Source organism: Cuculus canorus, chromosome 1 (genome assembly GCF_017976375.1).
Source record: "Cuculus canorus isolate bCucCan1 chromosome 1, bCucCan1.pri, whole genome shotgun sequence".
Taxonomy (NCBI): Eukaryota; Metazoa; Chordata; class Aves; order Cuculiformes; family Cuculidae; genus Cuculus; species Cuculus canorus.
This window is the reverse complement of record NC_071401.1, coordinates 122,979,304-123,002,939: the sequence shown is the minus strand read 5'-3', so window position 1 is coordinate 123,002,939 and position 23,636 is coordinate 122,979,304. Positions and strand designations below refer to the sequence as shown.

Below are 23,636 nucleotides of genomic sequence, written 5' to 3'. Positions count from 1 at the left end.
TCAGCACAAATTACAAATTGCTAGGGATTTGGGTTTTTTGGAAAAAAAAAACCAACCCAGAAATTTACATTCTGTCTCTGGGACAGATTTACAAGTGGGATGCACCTTTGGGGACAAACTGTTCTGGCCCCATTGTCTGTGGATGTTTATAACCAGGACTGAAAATTCTTCATTATGGGAACTTAAATTACCCTTTTAGTTCAAGTTGGAGTTTTGATTTCAATTTTTTTTATTTTTTTAGTAAATGCACTGGCATTGGAACATAAATTTAATATAAAAATGTTTCTATACTATGCCTCACCATTGCACAATCGATTTTTTGGCATACACTGTGGTGAAGTTGGACTTGCTGCTATGGAGACTGATGTTTAAAATTTCTAATTGTATAAACATTTTCTATGTCCCCCACACCATGGATTTCTTATAATATTGGCTATATTTTTCCTTGCTGGACTATTCTCTTTTGGATTGACTCCCCCTGTTTGGATTATTTCACTGCATTATCATCTTTAGGACTCGTCAGGAACAGGACATTTCACCTCAGGAGTACGGGTATGTACTTAAACATTTTTTCAAATTATTAGGTCTAGCCTTGGAAAAAAATAAAAAGGGAAAAAAGCACTAGAAGAATATTTCAGTTCAAACCGAATCCTTGAGCAGGCAGGCAAATGTAACTCAAGGTGATAGAGATGAGATGGGCATGGACCTGTAATTCACTTCATGTGTTAAGTCACCACTTGTTGCAGAGGAAGGCCATGTGAGGCCACCTAGTTTGTTTTTAATTTTTTTTCACCTCCCTGCTTTGAAGCAGTCAGGACAAACTTTGGGAACTGCCTACCTCAGGTGACTAATTTCTGATCCAAAGACAGGCTGAGCAGTCCTCAACAGGGTTTAGGAAACAGATATTAGGGTTTCACTGACTTGAAAATGAGGAGTTTTAGAGTGGACAATAAAAGTACTCCTTTTACAGATGGCAGATTTGTGGCTGTCTGCCTACCGATTTGCTTAACATAAGGGCTTGTCATCTGTGCCTTAGGGAATTTTTTTTTTCTTTTTAAAATCCGTATAGTAGCTGGTACGTGAGCTGTCCTGAGGGAAAAGCACAGCTAAGAGTTAAGTACTTCAGTTTCAAGCTGTAGTAAATCAAGCCTGTTAAAACATCAGTGTGAAGGTGCATGAGGGAGACCTCTGTAGCTTTACCTCATGTTAAATACCAAGTGACTTTGCTTCTGTGGATTTGCCTCAAGACACACTCATTTGTGCTACTCAGCATGGCGTAAAAGAAAAAAAAAAGTTGGGTTTTTTTTTGTCCTTAATTAGAAAATCTTAGGTTTTGTTCTGCTCAGGCTGTGACTTGGGAGTGATACGTGGTCGGCAACCTGAACTCTGTAGGCAGCAGGTGCAGAGCAGCTTCTGCTGTCTCTCCATGAGACTGCGCATTAACGGCACAGTGGTCAGAAGAAGTTCTCTGCTAGCAGCATTTCCTTTCTTAATTATAGGTCTTGTGAGAAAACTTTTTTTGTTTGTTTTGCAATAAGCCTGTACTAGTAATAAATTCTGTTCTTTCAGTACCTGGCTCTTGGACTCACTGAGTCAGGTTTCCCTGCCACACAAGTTAGTTAGTACAGCACGCACTGCAGCAAACCCGGGTGCTCCTGAGCCAGCAGGGCACCAAGGGGATAAAATTTCAGTTCCCAGAGAACTTAGCACTTGTATTTGATTCTCATTCACGAGAACATGTGTCTTTGGTTTAAAACCTACTTAAGGAGTGCCTGTGCAAGTTCTTCATCTGCAATTAATTAGTATGTCATGCACTGAGGGGTTTTTTGTTTGTGGTTTTTTTCACTCTGTGGTGCTGTGTGGCTTGGGCTACCCTGCAGTGGTGCAAAAAGTGTTTTGGATTACCTCAGTTTTTAACAAAAATGCTGGCATCAGAACGTGTATTACCTGCAACATAGCGAGAGACGAGTGCTTGAGGAGGCTGTCCAGGTCACGTACATTAACTCGTATTTTGCTTTTGACGTAATGAGAAAGGAGAATGGGGGTGTGATTAGTGGTGGGTAGAACTGCTCATACAGGTTTAAGGCAAAGCTGTAGTGAAGAACTCCTTTTTGTAATTACTCAAAGTAAAAATCTGTTAAGAGTAAAATAGTTGGTTCTCTTGATGCAACTTTCATCTGTTCTTACAAATACCAAATGTGCAGGAATTATCCCAATAAACTTACGGGAATGACTTGCCAAAATAAGGTCACGGGAGGACTAACTTCCAAATTAGAGCTAGACATTTCCTGCACGCAACCCGTGCTTTGCTTGTTATTCTCCAAAGTTGAACAGCAGCCTCCATAGCAACAATCTGACCTGCCTGCCTGCAAAAGTCCATGTTAGTAAGAGTTCATTTGCTAGCCAAAAAACCCCAACCCAAATTCATAGCGGGGCCTTATTCAATTTTTACATTCCGTGAATCCTGCTCATTTGAACCCTCCTCCCCACTTTCACTCCACCCCATGTGCATGGCTGGTAGCACCTGTGTGTGTTTGTCATGATTTTTGAATGAGTTTCCCCTTCATTCTTAAAGTTGTTTTTCTGAGTGCGCTCTCATGAAGTCTCTTGCTGGCATTGCACCTTCACACTAGTGCAAGATGTTGCAATTAACCCTTTCTCAACCCCAGAAACTGGATTTTCCCATCCTTACTGGAGGAATTTGATTAGCACATTCCACAAGTTTGTTCCAGCTTGTTGGGCAGTGAGAGGTTTAATTGCTCTGACTTGCTTCTGGTCAACAAAGAAAAGAAAAACACCCAGACAACCTGTTTCTCCTTGCTTGGCTTTTTCTTTTTTCCAGGTCTTCCGGCCCCGCACTCCACCAGAAGCAATTGCGCTATGTAGCCGTCTGTTGGAGTACACCCCCACTGCCCGCCTAACTCCCCTGGAGGCCTGCGCGCACTCTTTCTTCGATGAACTACGGGACCCAAATGTCAAGTTACCAAATGGGCGAGAGAAACCTGCACTCTTCAATTTCACCACTCAAGGTACCCTGTGAGAGTTGAAGAATCCCTCCTTTAGGAAGGAGCATGGGGATGAATGTTCACCCTAATGCAGATTTCACTCCCTCAGAAGTAAAAAAATCTCCCAAGCAGGACTAAGGTTGTTAAATGGTTGTCTGACCAGCTGTGTAGTTGAAAAGAGAGGAAGGGGACTTGAGAGAAATGGCTTACAGGATTTTCAGATGCCTGGTGCCTTTGGCTCAAATTTAGTGCAGGGGACCAAGGGTTGTTACTGTTGGATTGCATCGAGAAGGCTTACATTTGCAGTTCAGTGTTAGCAACGTATCTGATAGTTTTGTGGGAAATATCACAGTCAGTGGACTGTGGAGATTAGATTATTGTTTTGGAGATGCTCCTGCTCCTGTTTCTTCATACGTGAAACTCCATAGCAAGGAGTAATACATATTAGGTTTGGCATTGAGGTTTGTAGTGTTGGTGTGCATTTTGGTTCTGGATGCGAGATAAATACAGAGGCATTAGTATCCATATTTCATGAACTGTACAGTTCACCTGGAAACACACTGACTCGGTCATTTAGAAACTGTAAAAATGATGGACAGCTTCCTTTTTTGTTTGAAGCCAGACTGGTATCAAATTTTAAGACCATTCATGTGCTTTTTTTTTTTCTTCACAGAAGTCAGGAATGTAAAACCTATATCCCCTCTAAAAGAGTTTTGCCTGCCATAAGAAGTGTGGCATACAAATGTGCTAGTAATAATTTTGCAGCACTTTAAGTGATTAGCTGCCAGTTCTCACCCTTTGAGCAGAATAGGTCTGTGTGTATTTTCTCTTGAAAGCCTGAAACACCTTTTGGCTCAGAATCAGTATAATTTTTCGGATTCTTTGGTGCACATAATGCCCATCTGCCAAAACGTGAAACAGAGCCCTCTTCTTCAACGTGTTGGAGACTTTTTTTTTTTTTTTTTTTTTTTTTTTTTAAAGAGCAGGGGAGAGGGACAAAAAGCTTTGTGTCTGTGAAAGCAATGTTTTAAGCTGCCTGGAAATATTTAACTTGTCTTGGGTGGCTGCCTTACAGAATGTAGATATGTTGAATATACTTAAACAGTTCCAAAGAATGAACACCTTGAAGTGTTCAAGAAAATAGCTTGTGCTTCCAGGTCACTCGTCCTCTGTGCCGATTCATGCATCTGTTGTTATGAATATAGTAGTTACGTTACAGGTTATAGTAATAACCTCTTATAGTAATACTATATTACTAGTACAGGTAATAACTCGTTATAATATTCATGGATTGTCTTTTCCTCACACTCTAAGGCCATCTTCAGTTGCTAAGATAGTTTTGATACCACTGTCTTTAATATAGCTTCACTCCTGTTTTGGTTTTTTGAACGCCTTATTAATTGGTTCTTAATTATCTTAAAATTGCTCCTGTCTACTACATAAAACAAAGATTTTAAAAAGGATTGAAAAGCTCTGTAGTGTGTCTTTTTAAAAATCCATAGGGCAAAAATAAGCATATGTATTGGGAATATGTCCCTTGTTTCCCCACAGGCAGTGTGGGAGCTGCTGTGTAAGCTCAAGCAAATTTAAAGCTCCTCCTTCGCCATCTGAGAGAGCTGATGTGCTCTCCCCTTGCACAGTGACTCATGGGAATGACAAGATAAATCAATTTCAGTGGAGCTATTTTCTTAAGGTTCAAAAAAACAGGTTTCTGTCATCAGCAGGTGCCAGAGTTACCATCTAAAAAGGGAAGGCAGGACAGAGGCTGGTCACTAATGCATTTCCAAATAAGCTCTGTTGCAGGTGACCAGCCAAACTCAAAAAAAAAACCCCTCAGTTTTTTTAAATAATAAAATAAATTGCAAGTGTCATGGTTTTAAGACCTTTGTAATTAATAAATTTTCAGTAGTCTCATGTAGCAGCCGTCCTGATTACGACCTCAAGAAGCTTTTGCTTCTCCTGTGACTGCTGTGCAGTCCTTGGTCTTTAGCCAGACTGTGCAAGGTCCTGTCAAATTGGCTAGTCTAGAGCAGAAATCCCAACTGGGAAACTTGAAATGAAATGATGATTCATGTTAAGTCACCTGTAGTAATTTAAAAAGTAATAAAAGACATCCTTTTGTTTCAAATGGCATTTGTTTTCAACAGACAATATTAAGTTTTCAGTGTTTTATTTGGCTCTACGCAGTTGTCTGAAACCTGTGAAGTAGGAAGTAGCTGCAGAAGGATTGTAGGCAAAACTATTAAAAATATCAATGCCATTAGTGCCTTGGGTTGATTTCCAGAAAGAACCTAAGCGTCATACTGAATCTGCTGATCACTGATGCTGTTCAATTAGAATCCAGGAAAAAAAGCAGTGGGAGAATATGGACGATAAAGATCATGGTCTTTGGCTGCCAGCAGTGGGGCATGTAGGTGCTTACTTTATAGTAGAGGGGAGATCTGTTGGAGATCTGCTCATTCTTAATGTCTTCCCTGTAAGTTTGTCTTAATATTTAAATAAATGTTACACACTGACAGGGGTTTGAAAAATTGTTTTGGCCAAGGACTTATCTCCACTAGCCACAGAGATGCAGTTTTAATGAGTGTTAAATCTGCAAGATAGAAAGTATTTTTCCTCTTAGAATCTGAATTTTCAAACTTACTGTGAAACGACTGCCATTTGCTAAACTACTTGTAACGTGCTGGTGATTGTGCTGGTGAAGACTATAAAATTCTTCTGCGATTCAGCACTTGGGAATGATTATTGTGCTTGTCAATGATAAATGGCTTTTTTGCTGAAGTGGAAGCAGAGGGGGTGTTTTGAGGGGTTTTTTTTGAGTCTGGTTTGTGACCTTTGGAAAAAAGATCTGTTTCAATGTGACCAGAAATCCTTAGTGTGACCATTTGAGTTAGATCTAGTTTTTTTTTTTCAGACAGAGTATTTCTGCTCAGGGCATGTGGAGAGAGGAAGAAGAGGAAAAGGATAAAACTTGGGTTGCTTCCAGCGCTCCTGTAGATTGAGGAGAAACTGCTGGAATAATTTGAGTTACATGGAAAGTTTGTTACTGTGACAAAGCAAACATGGTACAAAACTAATTTTTTCCAGAGGATTCTGGAAGTGTTGATGTGTCAAACCTAACCATACTGAAAAAGAACACTGCACTGTTTTATTGTGCTTGAGGAATGAAGATGATCTGGTGTTCTAGTGAAACTGGACATCTTTATTCCTGTTCCTTGTTGGAGATGTAAACTGGCTGCAGTTGAAATTATTTGATCAAGAGAATACCAAAGCTGTTCTCCCAGCTGATGTGAATGGAGTTGGCTCTCAGAAGTGAATTGGGATAACTGCTCTGTTCACATCATAGTATTGAAAACTTTGTCTGGATTGCCTTGATCATAATACCTTCTTGCAGCAGTATTCGTTGTAAGTAACCCAACTCTGAATCACAAGTTTGATTTGGATAAGCAGTCCACAGTTCAACGACTTGTCCAGATACTGTGTTGGAAATGACTGAGAATGACTGAGAAGAGTTTCTTAATACTTTGTAGACTGTAGGTACCACAGGTCAAGGTTTTTCCTTAGTATTGACGTGTTTCATCATTGCAGACTGGATAGCTGCAAAAATACAGTAGAACAAAAACTCGGGCAAGTTCTCAAGCAAAGCTGCTTCATCCAGAAGAGTTCAATTTACTTTGATTTTTTTTTTTCTTGTCTGAATTGACCCGCTCCTCTAAGGGGAATGTCAAGACATTCAGAGCATGCTGAATTTAAGACACTTCATACCAAGAAAGATAATATGGGGTTTGAGAAGAATGGAACAAGCTCAGTCTTGTAGTCTCTATGCAAGTGCTTTAAGGTAGGTTCACAGAAATGGCTGCACTTGCCTTAAGGACAACAAAACCCAGTACACTTGCCATTATTGGTGTGAAAGGTGTTCTGGTGGCATAAGATAAACATATGGGAGGAGTGAGAACAGAGTCGAAGTGCTGTTGAAATGTTGTTATTCTGTCAGATCAACTAGTTTTCTGGCTATAGCGATGCGGGCAGCCTATAGCTGCATCCTCAAGGCTCTGCTTCACACCAGAAGGTAGCAAATGGCATTTGGTTTACTTGAGGTTTTAGCTCTACTTTTGTTTGGGTCACAGTTCAATATTGCTGTCAGTGACACACAGAAAATAAGGTGGGCATCATAGAAAGCCAGGTTAACAGCAGATTCCGAGTAAAAACAGATTTGAGAAATAGCTTTGGAGAAATACTAAAGGAGCAACAATTTCTGGCATGGAGCAGCTAATACCCAATATAGTATTCAAGTATAGGCTTGAGATAGTATTGAAGTGTAGTTTTATCACTGGTGTTCAGCTTTGACACTTGAGGATTCATCTTTCTTCAGCTATTTTTTCCATTTAAAATGGAGATTTTTGAATTCTGAATTAAGTTATGAATATCTGAATTCTGAATTAGTCCCATATACATTTCAGGATTAGTATTTGTACGCATGCTGTATTAAGGATTTCTAGAAGGACCAGCTTGGTCTGCTTAGACATGAATGGAGTATTGCAAGATATATTGGATAGGTTGCAGGTAGTGTAGCAACTTCAGTTTGATTCTAGACTGGAGCATGTGTTCGTAAGTGTTGAAAGGTAGTCTCAAAATATGTAGTAATGAGAGGCTTGTAAGCAGGTGAGAGTCTTCTGCATCTTGCCCTCCTAGCAGTAAAGAAACTTAACGTAACTTAATGAAGAAAAAAAAACCACCAAGTAGACGACTGATCCCTTTAGGGGGCCCTAAGTTTAAAGCTTGGCTTAAAGAAAAGCAATGGGCTCTTGAAAATGAGCCCAAATAATTTAAGGCTGTGTGCAAAACCACCTTACTGAACCCGTGACTGATTTGGACTGGTTTCTGTACAGCCCTTGCTATCTGGAGGTCTTATGTAAAAAGCTGTCTATTCTCATTTCTCCTCCAGATGACCTCCTGGAGCTCCAAAAGTCATCAGTCTCCTTCTGAGAGGTGACTGTTCACATCCCTTTCACTGGATGTTGCTTTCTCAAGAGACAGTCACTCCTGTTTCTGAAACAAACAGGACCTGTCTTGTCTCTGCTCAGTCCCACCTTCTGTGAGGCACTAGATTCTCTTGAAAGGATGCCAGGAGATTGTCATCTGTTGGCAATGTGTTGCCTTTAATGCTCCCACAGTTGTGGCTGCAAGATGCCTATTTCTCATTCTGATACATCTTGAAGCTATATTAGATTTGGAGCCTAAAAGACATGGCTATTTTTTCTTTCATTAATTTCTTCAGAAAGAATGGTTGCGTCATTGTGTTGTCCATTTAAATTGCCCAGCAAATCAACTCCCTTTGCTTTTGCCTCTGCTTTTTGAAGGAGATGTTACCTCTTCTTGGCCTCGCTCAAGGAGACTGCTGTGAGAGATTGGGTTTAGGTTCCTGGGTCCTTGAGAAAGTGATGCTTGAGTGAGCCAAAGAATTGAATCCCTAAAGCTCTTGGAGCAACTGTGGCAGCTGCTTGCTTGCTGAACCAGTGCCCAAAGCAGCACCACTGTTATCTGTCTTCACCTTGAGACTGATTGCAAGTGGGTTTGTGAAGGGAATCCTTCCAGCACTCGGAGGGAAACAGCATTATCGAGCCCCATTGGTAAGGAACAGGCTTGGTTGGTTCTTTGCTAACTCCCAAACTGCTGTCTTTCTGTAGAAAATAAAACCCTTGCACCACTACTTGTAGTTTTGACAGTCTTGCCCTGGAGACTGCCTTGCTGAATACTGCTGTGGTTTCCTCTTGCTAGTCAGCAAGGTAGAAAATGTAATGCAACCTTTGGCTGCGAGGGCATGTGTTTTGCCTGAAGTTGCTGTTACAGGGGGAAATCCAAGGAGCTGAGCCTGCATGGTGGGGCTCTTTGTGGATGATAAGCTAACTCTGTTTGTTCCACCTCCCCTCCAGAACTGTCAAGTAACCCATCTCTGGCTTCGATCCTCATCCCTGCTCATGCCCGGAACCAAGCAGCTGCTTCAACCCCTACAAACGCTACAGCAGCCTCAGGTGAGAACATGGGCCTGCCTCTCTCCCCACCTTCACTCCCACTTCTCAGGCACCAACCCTCTGCCTTGGCCCTTGGGATACAGGGGGAGGAAGAGTTTGTTCCAGCATCACCTGATAGTCTGCCTTGGTAGGTGGTCATTTGGGTGCTAGCTGTGGTCACCAGCCCACATCTTAACCCGGAGTACTTAAACTCTCTGTTTGACTGTTTAATTTGTTGGTTGTTCTCATTCTGACCTCTAGTATTAAAAAAACATTATCTCACTTGGCTTTTAGCAACCCTTATGGACTGGCTTGCACCTAATTTCTGAGCTCTCAGACAGTCTGAAATAAATACTGGCTTGGAGCATGAGTTTGATGCCTAGGAAAAGAAGAAACAGCCAAGCTCAGTACACAATGGAGCATGGATGGAGAGGACTTTTCCCCAAAGGCATTAGCACTTAAAAGTCTGATTAGGGAGTTCAGTCAGCATGTTCGCTGCCTCATCTAAGTAGTTGCAGTTGTTTCTTACCGAGTCTGCTTGTGTCATCTTCGGGCACTAGGCAGATGCTATTGGGTTTTGGCCAGCACTGAGTGAATTTCTTTCTTGCCTCCCTCACGCTCTGTCAGGTTTCTTTTAAAAGCTCACTGTTGGCCTGTAGCCACTCCATATTGTAATCTGCTTCCAGTGAAAGCTTAAAAGCTGGGTAAGATCAGTTGGAGACACCCAGAGAAAATCCTGCAGGATGTGGCAGAGGTGATTTGGTACACGGCACTCTTCCACTGAGTCAGCCCTGAGTCGGCACACTGGCTGTGTCCGGGCTTGGGCAATGAAAGGCAGGCTGCAAAATGGGTGTGCTTCCATACGTATCCTGTGTGCACGTCAGTCCCATTTGGCAAGGGCTATGACCCTCTTTTGAGGTGCAGGGCATTTACTTAGTGTAAGATAGCCGATAAGGAGAAGCCCTAACTAAAAAGGTATTCCTGAAATGTGCAGGAAAATGGTTGCCATTGCATGTGCTAGGCTGTTACCTGATAGCTGACACATTTGGTCCAGCCAGTGCCGTACAGAAAGTGTTTTCATACTCCAGGCCAGACAGATGCAAGGTTTGAAAGATGAGGCTTCCCTCCAAAAATGTAGTAGCACTAGGTAAAAGCTATAGCCTGTATGATTTGTGCTCTGAATTTAGGAGAAAGCATAATTGCTATTTGCAAATTGAATATGTTTGTTTCATGCATTTGGCAGTGTTTTGCCAATAGTCGTGTTCTGTTTCCCTTTTATATGCATCTGCTGCTCAACAATGAGTGAGAAAAAAATGGCTAAAAAAGTTGTAAAAGTGATTGAAAAAATTAAAAAAGTGAAAAAAGTGAAAAATCCTGTTACACTTAATGGCCCTTTCGTGCCTTTTCTCTTTGCTAAGATACAAGTCTTGTGGAATTAATGGGGCTAAGAAGTCTGCTTTCACCAGCCACATTCCAAGAGTTCATGGGGGGGTGGAATGTATTGGCTGTGTCCTACATGTGAAGTATACTAAAAGAAACAAAACAAAACAAGCCCACCTTGTTGATGTCAACATCTTTTAACCTGCAGTTTGCAAGCACTGCACTGGGTTGGGATATGAACTCTTATTCATAGTTCCAAAACAAAAGAAATATCCATGCAGCTTGGAAAGAAGTTGTGAAATTAAGTTCAGTATTGGGCAACACGCAGCTTGGGTTTTCTGTAGCACTGCTGGTCACACTTCTGTTGCAGCCCAGGATATGGTTTTGGGCTGCAAGCGCACGTTGCTGGCTCATGTTGAGCTTCTCATCCACCAGCACCCCCAAGTCCTCCTCTTCAGGGCTGCTCTCAATCCATTCTCCACCCAGCCTGTATTCATGCTTGGAATTACCCTGACCCAGGTGCAGTACCCTGCACTTGGCCTTGTTGAACTTCATGAGGTTTGCACAGGCTCACCATTCAAGCCTGTCCAGGTCCTTCTGGATGCTGACTCTATGTAGCTGGAGGAGAATGGTTTTGTATCCTTGCAGACACAGCGTTTGAAGGCAGCATGCACACCAAGCTGAAAGTGTTACCCGCTTGTGTGACTACAAGTTTTTCTTCTTGGATCAGCCAGTAGCAGTAGTTACCTCTCTGTAACTCTCTGCAGTTGTGCCAGCAGGGATACTGGGGTCATCGTCTTCGGCATTCCTGCTGTGTTGATCGTGTATAATCCCAAATACAATGGTGTGCCTGAACTTTCAGCATCAAAGCAGATTAGAACTGGTGTTACCTGCCCGTATGCGGCTGTTAAAAAATACCACAGTGCTCCATAAAATAAGATAAAGTGCATTTGTGGTGTTCCCACTGAAGGAATTTTGGAAAACTTTTGGAAAATTCCTTAACCGTGAGAAAAGGGACAAGCAATTTACTGGGCACATAGATGAGTCCATGACAGTTAGAGGAGTAAAACTTGCATGTTTTGGGCTCACCAGTTTTGCTCTGAGCCCTGGGTTTCTACATCCATAAGCAGGCACAATAGGAAAACCAGGCTTTTCTTCTCCCTCCACTTGTCATCTCGTCTGTCCTGTGGAGACTCTCAGGCTAGTGGTAGTTTTGCTTCTGTAGTTTTGCAGATGGGCAGCACAGTCTGTCAGCTTTACCAATACAGCCAGCTAATGGGCTTGCTCAGACTGAGTTGACATCTGTCTTTCTCTGAAGTGAAGCCCCATCTTTCCTCTCCGGGAGGTTCCTGAGGGTTGCCACGTACCCTCCAAGAAAGTTGAGGTATTCCTCAGAGGGAGAAGCTGAATTGGAGGAGGTGTTCTACATTAATGAAAGATGTTTGTGCCCTCAGTTTGGAAGAAGCTTTGGAGGTGGCTGCCGCTTAAGCCCCTGATGTGATTTCTTTGCCCACACAGGCGGAGGTGGGTAGTTTAGGGCAGAGGCTGCCCTCACCTCAGGGTTGTATAGTCATCTGTCCCGTACCAAAAAACTGCCTGTCGGCTCCTGTCTTCACTCTTCAGCAGGGCTTCCACGGTGGCACAGGCCACTGCTTGGCAAAGCAGATGTTCACACAATATTGCTGAAGGCCTAGATTTTCTTCTTTTTGTGCCCAAATACTGCTTTCTCGTGGTGAGGAGTAAGTGAACATCCAGAGACCTTCATACTCCAGTTCTGTTCTTTCTGGTGCTTCAGCAAATGGGTGTTGGAAGAAGCCCCCCCCTTATTGTCAATGCAGTCAAAGGACAAGCTGGAATGTCAAAATACTGCATTTTCTTGCAGGCTTGGAGCAAGTACATCTTGCACAGGTTCTGCAGTCTGCCCCAGCCTGGGTAGACTGGTATATATTGTTGTGAAAAGCCCTATGTAAATGGTCTTGGGCTGCATCACCTGGTTTATTTCTTCTTAACATGTGCATATATATTTCTCAGGAACTCCCCTAGTAGCATGATGATAGAGAGGGAGCATATGTTATATGAAGTAGCTCCATCCCCTCCTCTCCTATTTATCTCTGCTCACTAGCAATGTAATGATAACGATTGCAGCCTCTGCTGTCTATGGGAATAGTAGATCAAAAGCACATTTAATTTCAGCAAATGAAATACAAGCACTTTCTGTATGCGTACAGAGAAATCCTCTGGCAGCAGTACGGACTGCAGCTGGACTGCTTGCATCAGGCATAGCATATGTTGCATTCACCAGAGTTTATCTGTACTTGAAAGTTTAATCTAGAATAGGCACAGTGAAAGCTTAAAGTGTGGAAACTGTTAACTGTCTGTCTGGGTCACTTTTGATTTCCATGGTCAACCTTGGTCTGAATGCACATGGGATTTGAGATTTCTCCTTCAGGCTAATTCTGCATGTAGGAAGAAGTGTCTCATGTGCCAGACTAGGTTTCCAAATAATGTTGGTGCTGTTGTCATGCTGCCTTGCTGCTTCTACTGCATGAGCTTTTTTTATCCGGGTGGTTATTCCTGCATGAAGCAGGGGTCGCAATTAATTTGGAGTGAAAGGAAAGGCAACTGGAAACTCCCAGAGCAGTTGTCAGGCATCCTCTGCCCGCAGTAAGATTTCCCTTTCTTCCCACATGCTCCTTGCAGCATTTCCTTTTCAAATAGGCATTATCCTCTCTTTCCACTTGTCCCTTGTATTCCTGGATGCTGCTGTTTGTTTGATTTACTATTTTCATTGACATCATCTGTGTACGTTACTTGATTTATCATTCAGCAAGTGCTGCCCATTTCTAGACCCTCACTCATTTCACTTTGTTGCCTTTGCTCAGAGCTGCACTTTCAACTGTGGGCAGGTCAGTGTGGCAGGAGAGGAGAGGGGATTTGTTATCAAGTGACATTAGAGGATTGCCCGGCTGCTTTGCCTTGCAAGCTCTTCTGTCCTGGGGAAGCATTACTGCACCCCTTGTCACCCACCCGTTGTATTTTGCTGTGTCTGTTATTTATGCTAGTCATACTGTCCTTCAGTCTGAGGTGAGTCAGTCTGCTCTTTCTTTTTACGAGCCCTTTTCCCTCTGTCTTTTCGAAGGCACTGTCTGCCCAGTCTGCCCTCTTCTGCACTGAGATAAGGCTTTTTTTCCCCCTATTGCAGTATTGGTGGCTCTGCATTTCACCTTACTTCAGTGAAGCGGGAGAAAAGCGTGATGGTCTCTTGTAGAAAACCTCACTTAGTATCTCTTTTCCCCATACCGTTTTTTTTGTCTTGAGTATTTTGCGTTTAACGGTTCGTCCACCTATCTTCCTGTGACCATGCCAGTTAGATACAAAGTAGGATGGTTCGAGAAGAAGTTGGGGCATTGTTTTTTTCTCTACTGCCTTCTCTAATACCAAGAACAATTTTTTTAGAGAAAATACCTGATGTGGTGGCCTATGAAAACACAGTTACAGCAAACACATGCCAATGATGCTGTGACTTGTCTGCCTGTGGGGCACTCTCCCTCCCAAAGAACTGACGAGAAGGTGTTGGAGGCCACTTACTGACAAGAGTGGGTCCTTTGACAATGTCGTGCGTTTGTGTAGACCCCATGACTGGCTTCACGCCTTGATGTTCATCTGCTTCAGCAGTTCGGAGTGGAGGCAGATCCAACTCTGGTTGAGCAACAGAGAATAAACCAGTACACTTGAAAGATGTTTTCCAAGGCAACAAGTGCATGAATTGTTAACGCACAAGCTGTTTCTGCCAGGGAAGCGGGCTCCTTGCCTTCATTGTCTGTGCTCCTACAAACAAATAACAGGTGCTGTTGTTACAAGAAGGCCTAACAATGTGAAACGTCAGTGAAACCTTGTAGTAACCACAGATACTTGATAGGTTTGGCTTTGGTGATGATACTGTGCCCTGTCTTGCAATTATAGTTACTGAAATATTGTGTGGGTGACTTAACTACTGTGTGAGCTGTGTCATGTCCTGCAAGATCTGCTAAAGCCCAGCTGGGTGTTTGTGTGCTGGTCTACAACCCTCAGCCCTGAGGTTGCCTTCCTTCTGCTTAAAGACAATCTTCCTGCCCCCTCCCCAGACTGAACTGTTGCATCTGCACCCCTTAAAGTCAGGAGAGGATCGTGACCAAACCTCAGTGGGAGTTGTGGGCATCCCTGTGCAGAGAAAATGTTATAGCTATTGTTTCAAATGTGTGTATATTTTGGAGGTAATACTGGTTGTTTTTCTCTCTTCTCTTCCTCTTGCCTGTCATTTGCAGATGTTAACGCAGGAGAACGAGTTCAGACCAATAGTGTAGCTACAGCATCAGCCTCCAACTCCACCTGAACCGGTACCAAGCAGCCAGCTGCACAGGAAAAATCACCAGTAATTTGAGTCTTGCTCAGCAACACTGGTCACATTTGGAAAGAAAATTAAAAAGAGGAGAAAAAAAAAAAAATCAACAAACCAACCAACCTGTTCATTTTAGTGTTCAATTTTTTATTATTATTATTGTTGTTCTTATTTAACCTTGTAAAATATCTATAAATACAAACTAGTTTCATTGTACTCTCACTCTGCAGGGTGTCCGGGGCAGGGGACTAGGTGGGGGGAGGAGGGAAAGCGGAGCAATACAACACACCAGTGTCTCTCCCCTCGACAATCTCTTCATGTTAGAAGTTTGCTGTTGTATACTTCAGAACCAGGACTCTTGCCTCGTGCCCCCTCCCACAACAGAAAGAAGGAAAAAAAAAAAAAAAAAAAAACAAAGCAAAACCAAACCCCCAAACCTCATTCTCTGCTGAAGTTTGTGGTTTTTTTTTTTAACCTCTTTTTTTATTTTCTTTTTAAGTGAAGTTTTGGACTTTGATGTAGTGCACAGCTTGAATTTGGTTGGGAGCTTAGCAGGGGTCATTCGACAGAGCTCAGCGTTTCTTCTCAGCAAATCCATATCCCGGGTTGTCTGAAGAACCTGCCCCGTCTCAGTACGGGGAGAGGCAATGTGATAGGAAAATAGGTTGCCATGGGGTTGGGGGGAGGGTTTGCCATGTGTCTATAAGGCTTGTACCGCTAGCGGAAACCTTTCCTTTTCAAAATCAATGCTAGCGATGAAGAAACCTGCAGCTTCCTTATGGGAAAAGTCTTACCCAAGCGGGTCGTATATAATATAATACACACACATGCACCGACACAACCGGTTAGCTTTGCCGAAGCAGCTCCATTGCCCAGCCGGAGCTCCTGCCCTCCCTGCCACACGGCGGGCTGGGGCAGGGCAAACCGGCCGGCCGAGGCAGTTGGTCAGCTCCCGTCTTCAGCAGAGAAGAGCGGACGAACAAAATCCTTGGAGGGGGTGGGGGTCCAGCCAGGGATGTTAAGCGACATTTTGGGAAGTGGCCTCTGTGAAAGCTTGGTTGTTCAGGTTTTTTTTTTCTTCCCCCCCCTTCTCCCCAGGCTCTCAATTTGAACAGGCTTCCCTTTCCCGAGGTGCGTACGGGAAAAGGACACCAGGGTTTGTAATGTGAACTGTAACAGTCTACTGGGTTATTCTGTAATGGTTCTTTTTAACTGCAGTTTTAACTCGCAGGACGCCACATTCTATGATGGTTCTGATTTTAAATCCACAGCTAGAACCTGTATTTAATTTTATCTTTTTTTTTTTTAACCTCTTGCTTTTTTTTGATCTCTATTTATTGATGCGCGTTGCCACGTCGCCGTTATGTTTTTACATTGGTAGAATATTAATAAAATACACATCCGAGTGCTCTCGACAGTAATTTGTACCTGCTGACGTGTAGGAAAGCTGACTTTATATGAGTGTGTGTGTATATATATTATATAAATACATACATGTATACATAGATACAATACTGCTTTTTTTTATTCTGTCTGTGATCTCGAAACAGTCCGACTGAAGCGTGAGGTGAATGCTTGTTCCAGTCCCATCTGTTCAGGGTCCGGGTTTCCTCCCTGCGACGGCGCATGGTGCGAGCATCCCCGTCTCTCTTCCTGAAGTCAAAGCAATATTCCTCAGGCAAGGGTCAGGTGAGCGGCCGGGTGCAGCCGCAGCGTAGAAACAAGACTTCATGAAACCCGATCTTGTCGTAGGCTTGTGGTTGGTGTCCGCTTAGGCCTTATCCTCCTTCAGAGAAACTGTAGTCACCTTTGGTGCTTATCAAGCTGTTATTCAAACTGCGGATCTCTAAGGCAAGCAGTTGCTTTTTGGGAACATGCAGGTGGACCTTTGGGTCACCCAGGGATAGGCAGCAGTAGCGGCTTCAGCCAGCGCAGCCACCATGGGGGCAGCAGGGATTTTGCTCACGAGTTCAGCGTGTTTCCTGTTGTACCTTTTATCCTGTTGACATGGGATTTGGTTTTTTTTGAAAACTGTCCTAAGCAGCCCCAGAGCTGATAAAAATCTCTGCGCTTTCTCTCCTGCCTGACACACGGGGGAGGGGGTGGATTCAGGGAGGCAGGAGCTGTTTCAAGAGGTGAGTGACCACCTACAGTGAAACCACTAAACCGTTGCGTTCCACCCCTCGGCAATTTTCTGTCAGGCACACACAAAAAAAGTGGTTTTAAAGCTTTTAGCTGACATTGGATTCTGGCTGGCTGCAAAGGGAAGCGCGCCCACATTTAGAAACAGAAGGCTTTCCGAATCCTTAAGTGCAACTTCAATAGAAAGGGCTGAAGAGCGTCTTTATGCGAGAGCTTGGCTAGTCAGTGTCCGAAAGGTAAGTGAAGGGGCTTGGTTGACCCAGTGATCCAAATGGATGCAGGAGACTCAAAAAGTAGGACAGTGGCAGGGTATGGATCTTGCTGTATAGGCAAGGCTGCTGAAGCATTGGCCGCAGACGCTGTTGTTTTGAGGCAGTGAATTACCAAGTCTTTAAAAAAAACTAAAAAGAGTAATAAAAGTAATGAAGAAAAATTGCTGCTTGTGCCAGGAAATGTGGCTTTTTTTCTTTTCACTTTTGTGTTTTCATTTTGGACTGGCGGAGGGGAGTTCAGAGCTTTTCTCTCTCGTTTTGTGACTGTGCCGGCGTCTGTTGTGTGTCTTGTATGTGTGTTAGGCTGGGGGAGGGTCGGGGGCGCCCCTCTGGTTTTCTTTCTTTTTTTTCTTTTTGGTTTTTTTTCAAGGATCATGGCAGGATCACACACTCTTTTATACAGGTTAGATCCAGGTCTTTGAATAACTTTTTTTGTAAATAATAAGAAAAAGAAAATCACAAAAAAATAATACCAACAACAACAAAAACAAAGCTCCTCACCAAATTCAAGCTTGTACATTATTATTATTTTTGGTTGTTTTTTGAATTTTGAGTTTTATTGTTTTGTATGTAAATATGTGGACCCAGGAACTGTTATTAATGAGCAAAAAGTTACCGTTCAGGGCAGTGATTCTGTTTAATAATCAGACAAAATGTAGACGAGCTTTTTAAAGCCATATAGTTTTAACTCTGTACAGTAGGTACCGGCCTGTATTATTGTAACAATAACTCTAGCGATGTATAGTGTATCTATATAGTTTGGAGTGCCTTCGCTTCCATGATTTTTTGGATTTTATTTTCCCCTTTTTCTCCCCCCCTCCTTTATTAACGATGTCTGTCCTCCCCAACCCCGCATCTTTGCTCCCCCCACCCCGCTTTCTAACTCTTTGAGTGCTGTAAGGTTTCGGTGATAACCCTGCTCAGTAGTGGAATGAAAGGAAACCGTCTCCACCGTCATTCATTTTTCATTGGAGCCGTGGCTTTGTTCTGGATGTCTCCAAGTTGCCCACCCTGCCCTCCTCTTCCCGCTAGCAGCGACCGGTTGCGTTCAGATACTTGCCCTAGCAGCTCATTTAGACTTTGCTCGTCTTTCCCCAACTCCTGTGCCCCAGAAGTAATCTGGGTGGCGGCAGCAGCTTCCAGCAGGCACGGCCTTTCCACCCTCCCGGGGGCAGCGTCCAGGCCAGTGGGCGGAAAGGACCCCTGGGGAGGGACCCCCTGCGCCCCGCTCAGAGCCGTGCGGCGGCCACGGTAGGAGCAGGGACATTGCTCTAGGAGAGCGCGGTGGGTTTTTCCGCCTGGGGGACTTTCTGTTCCCTTACTCTTCTCCTTGGTTTTCCCCCTACACCCCTCCCCAAAGTCATTTTTTGTTTTCTTGAGATAAGTTTAACATGACTCTTGATTTCTTGTGCCCAGCACGAAGGCCTTGTTTCTAAAACTAGTTTGCTTGTGTTTCACTACCTTGTTAGTATTCCACATAAGATCGTCTTGAATGGGAAAACACTTAACTCTTTTACCAAACCAAAGGTTGCTGTTTTATTTCGAAGCATCTCGTGTTCATTCCAGTGAAGCAGAGGCTGCACTTTCTTTCTAGTGACACGAAGGTCAGTGATGCCAAGCTGTTGGCGACAGTCCGCTCAGAGCTGTCCCTCTTTTCTTTTAACTCTCTTTTGGGCTTGTTTTTAACCCAGTCTGGTCTTGATCTGTCCTTTACGTCAGCCCTGCTGTGGCGTGGGTCTCTGAGCCGGATTCGATCGCAGTCTGTCTCCCCCCATGGACACCCGGTCAAGATGCTGGTGTTTCTTAATATTAAACTTTATCTACCTTGCTAGGGGAAAAAAAGAAAACAGCATAAAAACAAATGACCTTGGCTGGTAGAAGATCCCTGAACACTTTGTCCCCTTATTTCGAAGCCAAGCTTTACCTGAAATAACAGCAGGTGCCTGCGACTTGCAACTTAAAATTCCCCCCCTCTGGTTTTCAGTACTTGGAAAAGTAGAAGCCAAGCAGCCTGTCAGACTCGTACTCCTGTACTAGGGACCTCGGCCACCACGCAGAAAAAAAAAAGGAAAAGCCGATAAGGAAAAGCACAGTAAGGGTGTTCGTTCCGGGCTCTGCCAGCAGGTACCCCTGGGGGTGGCAGCTGATTTCCACGGGGCTCTCAGCCGGTTCTGGTCGTAGTTGGCTTCGTTTTGCAACATTGCAATAACAGCAAAACGACAGGAAAGGAAAACAGTACCTAAGGGGGTTTAGCTCGAGAAAAGTAGCTTCCTTGTGTTGGTCTCTCTCAATTTATTTTTAATATATATATATAATATACTTATATATATATAATTTGCTTGCCTGTAAAATTTGCGTTCATTACTGTGTTGCTGATGGATCACTTGGGCCTGTACACACCGATTAGCGTGACCACTTCCATCTTAAAAACAGAAATCTAAAAATATATATATATATTAAGGACTGTGGGTTGTATACAAACTATTGCATACACTTGTGCAAATCTGTCTTGATTTAAAGGAGAAGCAAAACCTGTATAACATTATTACTACTTGAATGCCTCTGTGACTGATTTTTTTTTTTCATTTTAAATATAAACTTTTTTTGTGGAAAGTATGCTTAATGTTTTATTATTTCCCCCTCCCCCGCCCCATTCCCCTTGTAAATACGTTTTGTTCTGTGTGACTTGGTTCGGAAATAGTTAACTGGTACTGTAATTTGCATTAAATAAAAAGTAGGTTAGCCTGGAAATGAAATTTAAAAAATACCAAGTGTGTGGTCTTTATTTCAAAATCTTGCCCCTTTCTTTCCACCTTCTCCTCTTCTCCCTCCTCCACCCCTTGTTCCTTGCCCTCACGCCTCTTTCCACTCCGCAAGAATAGGTGGACGTGAGTCTTTGTAATAATAATAATAATTAAAAGAAAAACCACAAGAAATAAGCATGTTTTCTTAAATGAGCTGTGTTATTCCATGCTGTTTATCAAGAGATGCCAGCTTGTCTATGATACCGTTTGATTTGATGGAGAGAGGAACCCTGGGACATTAAATATTTCAAATCAAAACCAACCGATCTTCCTTTACCGTCCACCTATCAATATGAACTTAAGAACCTGTGTAAACTGCTGGCTTTGGATCCTGCACTCATGGTTGTTTGGGTTTGGTTTTTCTTTCTTTCCAATCATTGAAATCCCATTAGTAATGTTATTTGGTGGTGATCTGTAAAGTTTGTCGAGACCACGTCCAGTGGACCGTTCCTCCAGCAAATCAGCACGTAGCTATCTCTGAGTTGGGTTTCCGGTACTGGATAATGTATGTATTAAACATGACATGTCTATTAGCAGAAAAAAAAGAAAAAAAGAAAAAAAAAATAATGAATAAAATCCTTTTTTGGGCTGGCTGACCTGGCCGAATCCATTCTGTCGCTATCCTAAAGGCTAGATGCGAGGTCATGTGACTGCTGCTTCAATAAAAACAAATTTATATTGCAAAGAGGCTCCTCTTGGTCTGTTCGTTTGCTGCGAGTTGCGGTTGTCCTTGAGAAACCTCCTCCACTGGGCGGTGGGCTGGAGCCTCTGCTCTGGAGCCGCTCCAGGAGAGGTAGGAGCAGGGAGGGTGGGAAGGGTTGTCCCAGCCATGCCTGGGACGGGGGTGCGGGGACAGCTGGTGGGAGGTGGTCGAGACCCCTTGGTGTAGTAGAACTGTGCCTGAACTTGGCTGGGGCTGGAGAAGAGGTTGCTGGTGCCAAACCGGTGGGTGCGTTAAAGGACCGAGTTGGTGAAGCCTGGCACGTCCCACTGAGCGAGGAGTCCTGTGCTTCCTGGACTGCACGGTCAGCGTGGTTAATGCCCTTGATGGGTCCATACCATAAGTGCTGCATTAGGCTCCCTCTGGCTGCTGGCTGCTACATGCTGGCTCCCCCCAGCTAAGCCAGTTTTGGGGGGGTTCTTGCCCTTCCTGGGTGCTCAAGCCCCTCAAAGCAGGTGCCAGTCAGTCCCAGCTAGCCAAGGGAGCACAGAATCACAGAATCACCAGGTTGGAAAGGACCCATTGGATCATCGAGTCCAACCATTCCTAACACTCCCTAAACCATGTCCCTAAGCACTTCATCCACCCGTTCCTTAAACACCTCCAGGGAAGGTGACTCGACCACCTCCCTGGGCAGCCTGTTCCAGTGCCCAATGACTCTTACTGTGAAGAATTTTTTTCTGATATCCAACCTGAACCTCCCCTGACGGAGCTTCAGGCCATTCCCTCTAGTCCTGTCCCCTGTCACTTGGGAGAAGAGGCCAGCTCCCTCCTCTCCACAACCTCCATTCAGGTAGTTGTAGAGAGTAATAAGGTCTCCCCTCAGCCTCCTCTTCTCCGGGCTAAACAACCCCAGCTCTCTCAGCCGCTCCTCATAAGACTTGTTCTCCAGCCCCCTCACCAGCTTTGTTGCTCTTCACAGGTCTTGTTTTACTCAGTTTCTGCCACTCTGGCGGGTGCTGCAACACCAGGGTGACAAGGCCGGGCAGCTGCCTACAGCCCAGCTGCCCCAGAAGGAACAGCAGTGACTGCTGTCCCCTCACTGACATTGGTCCCACAGCACCACCAGGATTCGGGCTGCATCTGACCTGTGTGCCAAGACCAGGGCTGCTCTGCTCAACCTGCCCAGCCCCTGGCATCGAGAGTGGCCGGTTACACCAGCAAAGGCATCTCTGCCTGAACCACAGCACCTCACTGGGTGAGTTTACTGATTCCAAGTTTGACACTGGTGAGGAGTTTGTCACAATCCTCTGTGATTTGGGGTGGTGGTTAATTATTCTTGGGTGCTTGTCTTTTCTAGACACACACATGCACTGGGGCCTTCTGCCTCTTAACTTCTCTCACTGTGCATGTGAGCTGTGGGCTCGCTTTCTGTGCTCTTTGCACAGGAACCCTCTGCTCCAGCCTTGGCCCTCTTCCGAACATCACAGCCTCTTCACTGGGACCCAGTCACCTCATAACTTCTTGCTAATTTGACTGGAAGGGAATCTTCAGCTCCTTTATGTCTTTCTATTCTTTCTAATTTATCTTCTCTATAATTGTTTTTAAATCTCCTCGAGCAGTGGGTACAAAAACCAGCCAGAGATTTCCTACAGCAGTCTCCCCAATGTCAAATACGGAAGCTAGAGAGCATCTTGCAGCTGGTGCCTCTCTGTCTCCTTCCCAGAGGACTGCATTTGTCCTTCTGTGCAGAGGCTGCAGTTGTCCAGCCTATCCGTCACTCCCTCCCACTGTAATCTCTGCAAACATTATCAATGAGACTTTCACCTTTTCATCCCAGCCACTGTTTTAAAAGAAATAATGAAACGCTTTAGCATCAAAGAGGCAGTCACTGCACAGCCTCACCGGGAACAGTTGTTCTGTCACCATTCCCAATGGGAAAATACCTTTTGAGACCTGCCTATAAACCAGGTTGCTGATGCCTTTGAATGATTAAAATGCTAATCCAAATGCAAAGCAGTACCGAGCTAAATGTGGTACAGAAGTCTGTTCCACTGACGTGCTCTGTCTTTATCGACCAAACTTCCAGCCATCTGGGTTGGAATTAAAAGTCAGCATTAAAGCTATTGGTTTGTTACCTGGGAGGTGGCAGCTTTTGGGCTGCTGGTGGCAAGGTCCAAGTGGCTTTCTCTTTCTGTGGGAGAAGAACAAGAGCCACAAAGGAAGAGGGAAGAGCAGGAGCACCGTGGTCTGTGTCTGAAGCGCTGAGTCCAGTTGCTTGGAGACGGTGAGCCCAGCAGATGGTACACAACCTCATTAGCCAGTCTTGAACCTCACTGCCCTCCTTTGGCTCTGGGAAGGGCTTGGCTGGGTCCTTGTCCTGTTTTTGCTAAACAAGTCATGCCCAAAGGCTGCAGGGTCAGACCCGACCAGCTGCCAAAGCCAAGCTCTGGCGGGAAAGGAAAGTGTGTATGTAGCAACACCACACAGGGCACAGCATGAAATCCAGGTTCACATCTTGGAATGAATGTCATACAAGTGCTGAGGCTTAGGAGCTGGTCCCCAAAACAACCCCCTGCCGGTGTTCATTGCAGGAGACCATGCAGGTGACAGTGGTCAGGGCTGTAAGGGAGACTTGGGCTTTCACAGCAAACACATGCCTTTGGTCCATGCAGGAATGCCTAATTCCTGATGTCCTGGCAGAGATGTTTTCTTCTTGGTACACCCTCCTGTCCCCTGAGAGCCTGCATTCAGCTGGGTTGGTCTCTCATGTAGTCAGTGAAGTTAGTCGTTCAGGGATTCCTGTCTTTGCTTCCAGGGTAAGGCTGGGTCCTCCAGGACAAGATAGGCGGAGAACAACCAACCTCTTCCCTTGTGGAAGCTTGTGAGTGGCTGCACCGGAGGCCTCTATTAGGAAAGCCACCTGCCCGAGTCCAGGGCATCCCGCAGAGCCCCCTCACTTGCTGCAGAGCGAGAAAATATG

The 23,636-nt window shown here is 44.3% G+C and overlaps 1 protein-coding gene across 1 annotated transcript in view; it reads left to right on the top strand.

The window, feature by feature from the left end:
- The window catches only part of GSK3B (glycogen synthase kinase 3 beta), a 157,600-nt gene extending 136,983 nt beyond the window's left edge, over positions 1–20,617 (top strand). The window contains 4 exon segments of the mRNA XM_054086228.1: positions 514–552; positions 2,843–3,029; positions 8,939–9,037; positions 14,701–20,617. Of these exon segments, the coding sequence (XP_053942203.1) occupies positions 514–552; positions 2,843–3,029; positions 8,939–9,037; positions 14,701–14,768 (393 nt within the window). The 3' untranslated portion in view covers positions 14,769–20,617.
- Positions 20,618–23,636: the final 3,019 nt, after the last annotated feature.